The sequence below is a fragment of the Nannospalax galili genome, unplaced genomic scaffold, assembly GCF_000622305.1.
Source record: "Nannospalax galili isolate Female #2095 unplaced genomic scaffold, S.galili_v1.0 scaffold891, whole genome shotgun sequence".
NCBI classification, from domain to species: domain Eukaryota; kingdom Metazoa; phylum Chordata; class Mammalia; order Rodentia; family Spalacidae; genus Nannospalax; species Nannospalax galili.
Window position 1 is genome coordinate 1,104,845 of NW_008330576.1, and position 13,380 is coordinate 1,118,224.

General features: G+C 42.7%; 1 protein-coding gene and 1 pseudogene across 2 annotated transcripts in view; one reads left to right on the forward strand and one right to left on the reverse strand.

Annotated features, from left to right (window-relative positions):
* Positions 1–13,380, forward strand: part of Sqor (sulfide quinone oxidoreductase) — a 49,867-nt gene that overhangs the window by 10,532 nt on the left and 25,955 nt on the right. For both annotated transcript variants that reach the window (XM_008849291.3, XM_017802286.2), the window contains exon 2: positions 11,703–11,953. In XM_008849291.3, the coding sequence (XP_008847513.1) occupies positions 11,717–11,953 (237 nt within the window). In that variant the 5' untranslated portion in view covers positions 11,703–11,716. The remainder of the gene's footprint in view (positions 1–11,702; positions 11,954–13,380) is intronic.
* LOC103747169 lies at positions 1,312–4,234 on the reverse strand (annotated as a pseudogene).

Genomic DNA, 13,380 nt, shown 5'->3' on the forward strand with positions numbered 1-13,380 from the left:
GATCACCTTATTCCTGGCCTGTATTGCCAGTTGTAGGCAAGCACTGGTGGCCTTCTCTTAGCACCTGAAACTAATCAATGGGGAAAGAGGCCAGCACTGTAAAGAGAAAAGGTCCTCACTAGATGCTCAATGATATGTTGGGAACATTTAAAAAAAATTTGGTTTACTTTTTAATAATCATGCATAAATGTGTGTTTGTGGGTATGCGCATGTGAGTGCAGGTGCTCTCAGAGCCCAGAAGAAGGTGTTAGAGCTCCTGGAGCTGGAGTTACAGGTGGTTGTGAACTCCTTGATGTAGGTGCTAGAAGGACAGAAATACTCTTAACCACTGAGTCATCTCTTTAGTCCCTGGAACATTCTTCTTTTTTTAAATTAAGGGCGTCAGATCCCCTGGAACTGGAGTTACAAATGATTGTTAGTTGTCATGTGGGTGCTGGGAACTGAATCCTGGTTCACGGAAAGAGCAGCCAGTGCTCTTAAACACTGAGCCATCACTGAGCCATCTCTGCAGCTCTGGAACATTCTTGAATAGCAGAATAATTGTGACTATGCATAGTTCACATAATTTTATTTTTTCATAAAGATTTTTTTTCAAGAGAATCAAATTGTTTATTGTTTACACATGATAATGGACGATACCCAAGCATCATTCCCATCTAATATTTTACCTGGTACCATGATTCAATTTAGATATTGCATAGGATGTGCCAACAACCATTTTTATAAACAAATAATTCTGTGACATTGCTTGGGTGACCCATTTAATGGTGAAACTCGTTAAGGTCACAATAGTAACTGTCAGTTCAATTACAAAAGATTTCTGAAAACAATGGCTTCTCCACCCAAGCAATCATAAATAAATTTCAAATGGAATCTAGCATCACCCTGAAGGAATTCTAATTTCACACTGTTGGTGAAGTATACCAAGATGGCTTCAGAGTAGAGTAACCTTGCACAGCACATTAAAAAAAGGACACATTTCTTTTAACTATCAATGATCAGACTATTACATTAGCAATCAGCAGTATGGGCAAAAAAAAAAAAAGCCTACATTAAACCCTTTGTTGGAATGCTTTATACGTTCCATAGAACAGAAACTAAAATAATCTGTTCTATCTACAATTAGTCACAAATACAGCCCTGGAGTTTTTTGCCCATACATGAGTATTGTCTGATACATGTTTTCTTTGTAGCAGCCAGCTCCTACCACTACTATGGTTGGCTGAGTTCATGATCTATTGTAACCTGTAGCTTCCCTATCACTTCTATGACTCTCCTCTCCTGCTAAACTTTGTTTCCTGATGGTAGTAACTAGAATCTTCTACCACTGCCATAGAGCTACTCCTTCTGCTGGAACTACCATAGCCACCTTGGTTTTGTGGCTTAGCAAAGTATTGGCCTCCACCACCATAAGGACCAGAGCTTCTGCCTCCAAAGTTTCCTCTCTTTATAGGTCCAAAATTTGTAGACTGATTATTGTAATTGCCAAAATCATTGTGGCTTCCATCACCTCCAAAGTTGCTACCATCTTTACCAAGTCTGTTATAGCCATCCCCACTGCTGCCATATCCACCACCGCCATGGCTGCCACCAAAGCTACCACAACCATGGAAGTTTCCTCCATAACCAAAATTGTCATCCACCAAAACCATCTCCACAACCACTACCAAAGTTTCCAGAACCAGTTTCCACGACCTCTTTGGCTAGATGAAACACTAGCCATCTCTTGCTTTGACAAGGCTTTTCTTACTTCACAATTGTACCATTCACAATATGGTTTCTGAATGACAATTCCACAGAATCATGGTTATCAAGATGACAAAAGCAAAGCCTGTCTTTTTTCTACTGCCCCTGTCAGTCATGATTTCAGTCACTTCAATTTTCCTGTACTGTTCAAAATAATCTCATAGATGATGCTCTTCAGTGTCCTCTTTAATTCCACCAACAAAGATCTTTTTCACAGTTAAGTAGGCACTGGTCTTTGAGAGTCTTCTCTTGACATAGGTCTTTGGTTCCACAACTCTTCCATGCAGTCTGTGTGGCCTTGTGTTCATAGCTGCGTCCACCTCCTCCAACCCCTTGGAGAGCTTGGTGTTTGGATCTCTCATGATGACACAGTCAATGAGTGTTCCCCATTGCTCAGAATGGCTCCTCAGACTCTCATCAGTTGTTTTGAAGCTTCTGCAACTGTTCTGGCTCCTTAGGAGACTCTGACTTAGACTTGAAGGCCCGGATATTGGAGCGTTGAGCGATGTGTCCTTTGCCGTGTCAGCAGGCATAAGGAGTAAGCCAGTGAGCGTATAGTCATCTCATAAAGATTATCTTGCACAGTTAGCCTAGTAAAATGCTTTTTAATGACATATTTCTTTTTTGAGACAGGATCTCCCTGTAGGCCTAGAACAGGTTCACTGGCCTGGAACTCGCTATGTCGACCAGGCTGGCCTATATCTCAGAGCTACACCTGCCTTTCCCTCTTGAGTGCTGGGATTAAAGGCATGTGCCACCATGCCTAGCTTTATGTATATACTTTTATGCAGGAAATAAATTAAGTAAAAATATTGCTTCATTTCTGAAAATTCAGCCACTGCATGACTAAGATAAGTTCAAGACATTTATGAAGCTGAATTTTCATACCAACAACACCTTTCTGAACACTCTGGCTGATCTACCTCTTTATCAAGGTTGAATGGATAAAAGAGATGTGAAGATTTTTCTTGGTGGAAAGACATTGCAAATTCAATAGAGGGTGTGGTAGAGTGTAACCAGGGAAAGCCAGGCCAAATGCCATATTCTTCCAGAGTAATGATTACATTAAAAAGTATAAAAAAGGTCAAATATAGCTATATTATATAGTTGCAAAAATTTGGCCCAATCACCCACATAATTGCAACATTCTTCAGAAGTATGTAATCAAATTTTTTTTAAATGCCATCTGACCGATCAGCAGATATGTAAGGCGAGGAAGCCTAGTAAGATTTTGCTGAACATGTAAAATCTTCCATCTGACTGAACAGTTGGCCACATGCATTTTAATGTAGGTGTATTAAAATGCACGTAAGATTTGTTTTTATCAAGTATGACAAGGCCAGCAGATTAGGAGGTGACTATTTTTACTCATGGTTCTCAGGAGACAGGAGGCACAGCATGCCATGTGGTGCCACGTGGGGAGGCACCTGGATTTCAGAAGGCAGAAACAGGTAAGGAAATGCATGGGGAAAAAAACCTATATTGTGGCTTTTGTGAGGTAGGGAAAATGGCTGACTAGGTCGGGACTGACTAGTTGGAATAATTTTTGTGTCCTTGGTCAGAGGCAGCCCCTGGCCCCTGGTTGTCTGATGCCTGGTGCAGATGTGATTTAGATGAGTCTTGTTGCCTTGTGGAGTGAAAAGCCAGATAGTGGTTTAGAGAGTGTTTTCTCTACGGGTGGGTTTACATGTCAAAAATGTGCAGGGCTCGAGAAATCTACAGGAAGCGGAGGCAGTCAGCTTTCTGTAGGTGCCCTGAATTACCACATGCATTACCTGAGCACTTCAGTCTGAAATGAGGTCCTGTGAAGGAACCACAGCATATTCAAGGATACGGTTGACTTTTTTTTTAGCACTCATGTAGTGTTAACCCAGTGACAGTAGCAATTTCCTTTCTGAGAACTTTTAGGGTTAGGCCTCCTTTTTTCTATCAGATGCTATGGTTGTTTTTTATTTTATTCTTTTTGGTCTTTTGAGACAACATCTCCCTGTAGCCCCAGCTGGCCTGGAACTCGCTATGTAGACCAGGCTGGCCTTGAACTAACAATCTGCCTGCCTCTGCCTCCCAAGTGCTAGGATTAAAGGCATGTGCCACCACACCCGGCTGCTATGGTTATTTTTATGTGTCAACTTTACTGGGGTACAGATTACCTAGACACTTGGTAAAAAAGCATTCTGAGTGTGACTGTGAAGGTATTTATGGATGAAATTAATGGCTAACTTGGTAGATCCGGAGGCTTGCTCTCCCCCATGTGAGAGAGGCAGCAACCAAAAGGCTGACCCTCCTGGGAACAGGGGAGACTCGTTGTCTACCTGCCTGTCTTTCGCTGGAACATTATTCACCTGCCTTTGAGACTCATTTGCAACATTGGCTTTTCCTGCCTCTTGAGTGGGCCTTTCGATTGGAATTGTTGTAGGCCAGCCTGTGCCATAGACTAGGTAGGTCTCTGGCTGGCTGACTGAGGATCCGGGGACTTGCCAAACTCCATAATCCTATGGGCCAATTCCTAGAAGTGTTCTCCAGATAGTAGGGAAAGAAACTGTGTTTGTTTTGGTTTCTTCACTCATTTCTTTTTATGCTCTGTAGTTGAATGTTTGTTTGGGTCTGAAGTGACTGTGGTCTTGAGGTTAGAATCATTTTCCACGAGCCTTGTTTTCCCCAGGGAGAAAATGGGAATAACGCTCACATGAGAACCCAGCATAGTACCTGGCACACGGGAGTCTGGTCCAGAACAGTAATGAGTTGGTTTTGTGTTAAGGATTATGAGCTAGTCTCCGACTGTCCGGAGAAGCTATGCTGTATACCTGTGTGTACACAGCAGGTGGGAGGGGACTTGGCTAAACTCCAGACTGATACAAGGAGGGAGTAGCTAGCTCAGGAAGCCCCAGAGCAAGGTGGGCAGAGGGTCTTAGAGGAGCCATGTAGGTGCTAGGGACATGTTTGCTGAGAAGCAAATGAAGTTTGTACTTCAGGGCCCTGTCATACACAGGGCAAGCTGGGGTTCCAGGGAGAGGGGTAAGATGGCTTTTAGTCAGGAAGATTTCTGTGTATGTATTTCTGATAAATTGCCTAAAGAAGATCTCCAAAGAAAGGGTGCTGAATTTCCAAGGATCCAGGCATTTGTTATAAGTTTTCTTTTTTAAATTTTTTAAATTTTATTATTTTTATTTTATGTGTATGAGTGTATTGCCTGCATGTATGTGAGTACACCCGTGTCGTGCAATGCCACAGAGGTCAGAAGAGGTGTGGACCCTGTGAACTGTAAAAATTTATGTGTAAGGGAGGGATGGGTGATTGTAAGTTGTGTTACTATTCCTTGTATTACTGTTATCTTGCAATTACTTGAAATATGCCCAGAACTTAACATTCATTGACAAAAGCCAGGGTTCACTCTAACACAATTTTTTGAGTTTTTGTTCTTTGACTTTTTTATACATTCATTCAGCTTCTCATTGTTAGCTTTGACACGCATGCAAAAAATAGATATGTGACCATAAGGAACACCCAGGCACCCCCTCCCTGGCCTTCAGATTCTTAACCCCTGGACACCCTTGTTTCATCAAGGCTCTCAGAAGTTCTTACCTACTGTAATATTTTCAAGTGTAGCTCAAGTCATTTCAACTGTAAGAATTTCAACACATACATATTTCTAAAAGCCAAGGACCCTTAAAAAGTTCTATCAATCCTGTTACTCCACGTTGCTCCTCTAAAACTTAGATGGCCTTTTCAACTCACGTAGTAACTTAAATTTTTATACCATATATTACATTGCTCCTCAGTCTTTGGAATATAATCAAGATACTTTCTATGAAAATAAAGTTCTGCCAGTGGGCATTTTTTCTGAATTATTGAATCCAGTTTGAATGAAATCTTTCTGCTTAACTAGTGATATGACCGCTTTTGTTTTGCGTTGCTATAACAATTGTAAGTCAAATTCACTGCTGGGAGGTGCATGTGGCATCCAATCCCCTCCTCCCAGGGTCCTTGCCACAACCTGAGAAAAGAATTCTCCAAACCCGGGTTTGAAGAATCTTAACGAGTTTATTGGACTGAGTTTGGGGTGCGGGTTTACTTACAGATGAGCGGGCGCCCCCCCATTCATGGCTGTGCTTGAAAGTCCACACCTAAACATAAATCTCATTGTTCTGGACAGCCTCACAAAATGGCGAGAGACCAGCCTCATGGTTTTCTCAGCTTTTATACCCTTAAGGCCCTCCCCTGTAAGCAGCTATGGTCAACCTATTGGCTGGAAGAGGGAAGGGGAAGTGGCTTCTTTGCAGAGCATGGGAAGGAGGCTGGTCCATGGCTTGTCATCACAGGGTCAGAGGAACATCCAGGCCACACCGGATACATGAGATATGGTAATCTATAAAATTCTGGAAAATGGAAATGTGCAAGGGCCTTCTTACTGTGTCCTAACAGTGAAGAGAGTATCATATGGTGTGAGAGGGCCAGACAAGCAAACTCAACTTCGTAACAAATTCTCTCTCATGATAATGGTCATTCATGATATAACTTCTTACAGTTCCACTCTCGATATTGTTACATTGAGGATCACATTTTCAACGCTTGAATTGGCGGGGGGGGGGGGGGGGGGGGGTTTTAAAAAGAAAGTTTCTTCAGGCAAATTCTCTCATTGTACTCTAATTCTCTGTTTTCTCAATTGTAAAATGGAGATAGTGTTTACAGAGTTGTGAGGCATATCAGAGCTAGCGTAAGAACAACCAGTACATAACAAATATTAGTACTCTATAAATATGAACTATTACTGTTAAGAGTTTCTCCTGTGTTTTCTTTTTAAATCCTGTTGAGGAAAGTATTTAGCTGAGAGATATCAAGAGTTAATGACAGCCTTAGGAATGATTTAATTAAATAGACTAGAAGGCCCAAGTGGATGAATTTGGTTGTGGAACAGTGTTCAAGAGTTGTATCACCTGGCTACTAGATCAGAGCCTGGCTGTTATGTAGCCAAGACTCACACCCATCAGAGCCTGGAACATGCCAGGTTCTAGGCCATGAAAGCATCTCAGAGTAAGTTTGACCCGATTCTGGGTGGGAGGTAAGAGCTGGAGGCTATTTGCTTTCGTTTTCTGGTCAATTTTGGAAGTGTTCAGCAAAGGTGACCCATTATGGTTGGTTGTGTGGTTACTGAAGTCCAAGACAATGTGAGTCCAGCCTGGGAAGGCTTGGGAAATTACACTAAGCCATATAATGAACCACATACTTTTCCCTCAAAAACCAAAATAGCCAAAGTGTTGACTCCAAGTTTGCAAGGTTGGAGGATCTTTCCTTACGAATGCTCTAAATAATCCTTGCTCTGATGCTAGCTCCCTTTAAACTTAGCCAGGTATCCTAGCGGCTCACAACCCAGTGAGTGACATGTCACATGACATAAGACGGAGGAGCTTTGGACACAGGCAGTTTGTACTGCTTGTCTGTGGAAAGGTGTGCAGTCCTGAGACACTCACCAGTAAGTGATGCTAAGTAGAGATGTCCATTCAGCTTCTGACCTCCTAGCCAGCAGAGGCTTTACTGTGACTGTGCCAGTGTGCTGACTTTGATCCTTTGAAGGAGACACTCTATTGATTTAGGATCAACCTAAATAAGATTTCTTATTAAATAAATCTTATTTAACAGTCTGATGTAATTTAATTGTAAAATATATTGCATGTGTCGTTTGTAAATGAAGTTAAATTTGTCTTATTGATTTGTTGAAGTATGTTTCACATTATAAGAATGTACAGATGAAGTGGCTGTATCATTATGTGATTTTTTTGAGACAAGATCTCCCTGTAGCCCCAAATGGCCTGGAGCTCACTATGTAGACCAGGATGGTCTTGAACTCACGGAGATCCGCCTGCCCCTTCCTCCCGAGTGCTGGGATTAAAGGCGTGTGCCACCACGCCCGGCTTGAGTTAATTCTTAAGCTAACATGTATACACATTGCAGGCTATTTTCTGGGGGAGACTAAGTCATGTTAGATTTATGCTTTTTTTTTGTTTTGTTGACAGTGTCTTCCATTTCTTCTCTGCTGACCTCAGGGTCAAGTTGACTTTACCTTTCTTTTTCTTTTCTGCCTTTTACTTAAGATAGTGTAGCTGTCATTTCCACATATTGCCTGATGTTCTGGTTTTTGCTGGAGACTTGGTTTAGGTCAATATCAGAAATACCAGTTGGCACCTCAGTGATATTTTCTACTTCTAACATCAAATGTCTGTTTTTGTCCTCTAACGCCTGTCAATTCTCTGATACCAATTGGGTGCCTCACAGTTTAATTCAATGTTTATCTTAATTTTAGGAGTTAGCAAGGACCTCATAGGTTCAAGACTCAGATCCACAAGACTATCCCTACTTTAGCTGCTCCCAACAAATGATGCCCTTGTACCCATGTTTGTGTCTGATTGATATGAATTCAGAATTTCCTATGATCACTCTATAGTTTAATAGTTATCTAGAACTACCCACAGAACTCAAGAAAACACTTAAACTCATGTTCTAAAATGGGATATTAAATATCATTCTTATGCATTTTTCTCTGGATTCTTCCTTGTTTTTGACATTGTTCCATGCCTCATTTTCTTATGATGTTAAGTGATTGCCCTGGGTTTTCTGATCTGGATTTTTAGGTGATGTTAAATTGCTAGAATGAAAGAGCTATGGGGGTTTTTGAGTGTTTTAAATCATGAGACATTTCCTCTAGTGTATTTGTGGTTTTAGAATTGCATAGTTTAAAAATGAAATATGACTTCAAAGTCTGGGGCACTCTGCAGTTTTTTAATGAAGCTGATCAAATTAGCTTGGAAGACATTGTGCTTCTATATACTGAGTCCACAAGTGGGCTATTGGTAACCACTGAAAGAAAACAAATAGCTTTCCCAGCTAAGTGAAGGAAGCATTTGTGCAAATTTCAAAAAAATTGAGGTCAAATAACTTAAGCAGGAGTGACTGCAAACTAGAAACTTAGCCCTGCTTCCTTCTGAGTTTCCTTTTTTAAAAAAATAGGAGCCAAAAAATGAAATGAAGCAAAACAGAACCGTTCCCTTGGGACCAAGATACAATGTGAGAATAATGGAAAACTGTTTTTTCTTTTCTAAGAAGTTATGGAAAATATCTGATTATTTGTCCATTTAACATTATTATGCAGGCATCGTTTTGTTGGTTTTGTTTGTAAGTTTTTCATCTCTGTGACAAAATAAAAATCTAAGCTAATCAGTGTAATAGAGAAACAGTTTTCCGTAGCTAGTGGTTTCAGAGACCTTTGTCCAAGGTCACTTGGGCTCACTGCTTTGGGCCTGTGGTGAGGCAGAGCATCATGACAGGAGTGTGGGTGGAGGAATGTTTACCTCATGGTGGTAGGAAGCAGAGAGAGAGGGGTGTATGGTGGGGAAGAGGCCAGGATCCCAATGTCCTCTTCAGGAGCCTTCTCCCAAGTAGGCTTTGCCTCCTACAGCCACCACCATTTGTCAGTAGTGCTACCTTGAAAAGGCAGAGAAATGCCCTCTGCCTCAGTTTTACCATCTGTAAATGAGGATGTAGCCCACTCATAAGTTCAATACTGACAGAAAGGATTTAATAGATGTCACTTATCATTGAAATAAATTTTGTCAAATACATATTTAGTAGAAACATAAAATACAGAAACACAGAAGAAATAAAAATTAGTCAACATTCTAAAACCCAGAGAAAACCTACTTATCCAAGTTTTAGGATTTTGACTTGTCTTTTAAAAATACATTTTCTCTTGCTTGGGATAAGATATTGCATAATATGACATACTCTGTTTATTTGTACCCTCACCTTAAGCATTTTATATAGTCTTCACAAACATTATAACTTTAAAAAGATTACTTTTTAAAATTGATTATGTCTCATCAGTGTACCCACATTTTATCTAACCTTTCCCAAATACTTGAAATTCAGAATACTTTCTGTCTCTGTATTCAATTGATCTAATCAGAAATTAACCTCTGTGAAAACAATCAAGGGCCAGAACTTTCCTGGTATGAGCGGAGCCTACAGCTGCTGTTTTTCTGCCCTAGGATGTTATCAGTACTAACCACAAACCATTAACAGGAAGCTGGCCACAGTATGAACAATCATCTCAGAGATGCCTTATAACAGCAGCTCCTCCCCCCTCCTCTTCCTCCTCCTCCTCTTCCTCCTCCTCCTCTTCCTCCTCCTTCTCCTCCTCCTCCTCTTCCTTTTTTAGTGTTAGAAGTTACTTTCTTAGACTACATTCCAAGAAATAGAAGTGTGTGGTATGGGGATGATAACCGTTATTCTCTAGAAGAGTTTGCATTGATTTTAAACTCACCAGCAGCAACAATGTATGAGCCTGCCTCACTTTCTGTAGGCCTCATATTTGAAATTTTGAGTAACATTTGGCTTCGGCCACCAAAACTCTGGAATAGAGTTAATCCTAATACTGGCACCTGCTCCTTCTCATTTCCTATCACTACTTTCCCCTTCTTCCTGCTGCTCAGCTTTCTCTAAACTCCACATGCAGCTTTCCTCTTCCCCAGTTGGTGGTGGGGATGGTATTATTAGCTCATCCCTTGTGGGGACCTAAAGGCCCCACCTTACATAGGTCCGAAAGGAAATTACTGGGGGCGTGGCCTGGCTTGCTTTGAAAGTCTGAAGGATACTTCCACACTGCTGGGGAGTGCATGATCAGCGTGTGACCATCCTTAAGATACACCCTGGGGGGTGGAGTTCTAGGTGCCTTTATAAGCTCTGTAATACCTGCAATAAATGAGTCCCTGCTTGACTAGACTCCCCATTGTGTCTGAGTGTCCCCGGTACTGGGGGCGGCGTGGGTTGACGAACTGCGTGCTTACTCATCCCCAATCATCACTGCGCCGGGGGTCGCTGGTTCGAACCCCCGGCAATCCCTGTCTCTTAGTTAGTGATTTTAGCAGCTAGAAGTCTTTCACCGCAGGGAGTGTTTGCATTTTTATGAATGGTTCTTGGAGCCACGATGGACTCACAGGACAGAATATGATGGGGCTGATGGGGACATTTGGGGCATTGTGGTACCCAGAGAGGAAAAAGCCTTGAGTCATACAAGCCAGTGGTGTCTTCAATATAAGGTCAGTGCTATGGATGGAGGGAGTGGACCCAGGCCTTGAGAAGCCTCACTGTCCCCTCTCCAAGGCACCGACTCAGAGTAGAAACATACTTTGCTAAGGTGAATTGCATCTCTGGGAGGAGCTATTAAGGAGGAATTGTTTATGAAGTGGATGCGAAAAGAATGGTCAGCAACATGCTCAGATTCTTTACATATAACTTTATGACACCAGGCAGGGCTCCTTTTATGGCGTTTGTTAATCACATGCTTGAAATGGCTCAAGGTATGGAAGGCCCTTGCTTGCGCATCTAATTAATTTGATTAAATTGCATGCTCCTGGGCAAGCAGAGCCAGGGATCTGGGCTGAATACCTGGTCAGAATGCATTTTGAGTGGCAGAGGGCAGGGCTCTTTCCACACTATTGCTCTTTCATCAGGACCGCAGGTACTCTTTACAGCAAGGATGGTTACAGGTCTCTAGTAGTGGACCTGGACATCGAATTTAGTGGTCTCAAAAACCCAAAAACTATTCGAGTATGTCTGTGAGGAGAATGGGAGACAGCTGGGGAGAACAAATGGTACCCTGGATGGACAAGGGTGGGTAGAGACACCTGATTAGTGAGATCCTGAAGGGGAAGGGATGCCTTATCCAAGCCAATCCTAGATGGCATGATAGAAGGGGGAGGGGGAAGAAGGGATGCTTACTCACTAGCCAGCCATAAATCTAGGGCTCTTAGAAGGCCTGGGGACCCCAGCTAGATGGAAAGGCTGTCTTTAGAGAAGATGGTAGATACCAGCTGGAGCTGACCTGGTGCCACCCCCTCCTCCCCTTCCTCTGGACATACAGTAGTCTTTACTTGGTGCTCATAACCTCATCTGCTTCCTTCTAGCCTGATCCAGCCTGATGATGGCCCCACTGGTTGCTGTGGTATCCAGTCCCCGTGCCCGGCTCCTTACCTGCTTCCTCAGGCTGGGTGCTCAGCAGGCTGGACCCCTCCAGCTACACACCAGGACCAGTTGCACAGCCAAGAACCACTATGAGGTTCTGGTGCTGGGTGGGGGCACTGGGGGGATCACCATGGCCACCCGAATGAAGAGGAAAGTTGGAGCAGAAAATGTGGCCATTGTTGAACCCAGTGAGGTAAGTGCTCCTTTTGGAACGTGTGAGAATATGTGTGTGTGCTAGGGTGTAGGGGTGGCTTTTGTGTTTCCTGGTTAATGCTTTTCCTGGGCATAAAAAGCACTGGGAGAAAGTGGAGGGTGTGTGAGAGTAAGGACAGGCTTCTGGCTTTTTGTGTCTCTTCTGTTCCAGCTCTTAAGGGATGCCATGGCAAATTGCTACGATGTGAGTGGTTTAAAACAACAAACATGTGTTCTCTCACAATTCTTGATACTGCAAGTCCCAAATTATTGAGGTAGGCAGGGGAGTTCGCTCCCCTCCTGGATTTTAGTAGCTGGCAGCCATTCTCGCTATCCCAGGCTTGCAACAAGGTTGGCCCTTGGTCTTCACCCTCACATGGTAGCTTCTGGGCATTTTTTCTATGTGATCAGGTGTTCACATAATCTTCTTAAAAGAACATAGTTGAAAGGCTTTTTGCTGTCTCTTATTCAAGTATGACCTCATTTTAACTTGACCAAATCTGAGAAGATCCTATTTCCAAATAACATCACAGTCATAGGACCTAGTCTTAGAATGTCAACATACCTTTTTAGGAGCCATGATTCACCTGATGATACCCTCCACCTCAGTCTTCTGTCCAGAAGGTTAATCAGTGGACCGTGTCCCTTCCTGTATCTTACTTGACTGGGGAAGGGATGACGAGATAGAAGCAGGGGACCTCTGGGAAATTGTCAGTGGATTTGAGAAGTTAGGTCCAAGGTTATGAACAAATCACAAAGGAGAAAAGGTACTTGATTCTAGGCAGGAAGACAAAGTGAGGCACTGGTTCATGAAAAGCATTTTGGGATTACAGAAGCTTCAGAGAAATATTCAAGATTTTTGATGATTTGCCTATTTCCCAGGGGGAGGAAGTAGGTCTGCACTGGCTGGGAGCTGTATCCTTGGGAGAAAAAAGCCAAGTAGGCATGTCTGAGTTGAAAGAGGTGGGCAGGATAAGAAACGTGTTTCTTTTCAGGGTAACAGGGAATGAGGCTCCCATGGGCTATGATGGGAGAGGAAATAGTGGTTTTCTTAGTCCCTTTCCTTTTTATAGTCCTTTCAACTCAGGGAGACCACTTCAAATGATAGTGTATCTGAGAGCTGTCACGTGGTCTTCCCTGGTGTCTGTTCTATTGGGACTAAATCACAGTCTCCCACTGGCACTTCTTTTTGTAATGGGAATGGCTCTCCTGGGGGACTGGGCAGCTTTGTCTGTGCTGCTCTGTGAGGGAGAACTCAGGGAATCTTTCTTGAAAGAGCTGCCAGTGTCCTGGCACCTTTTGGCGCCTCCCCTGCTGTGTCTGATTGCTGGACCTGATATTTGTAGACTGAAAAAACTCTGGAGCTTATATTTTCGTTCCACTTCCTGTTCAAGATGGACTTGAAATTGATGAGCTCTCACAGCTGGA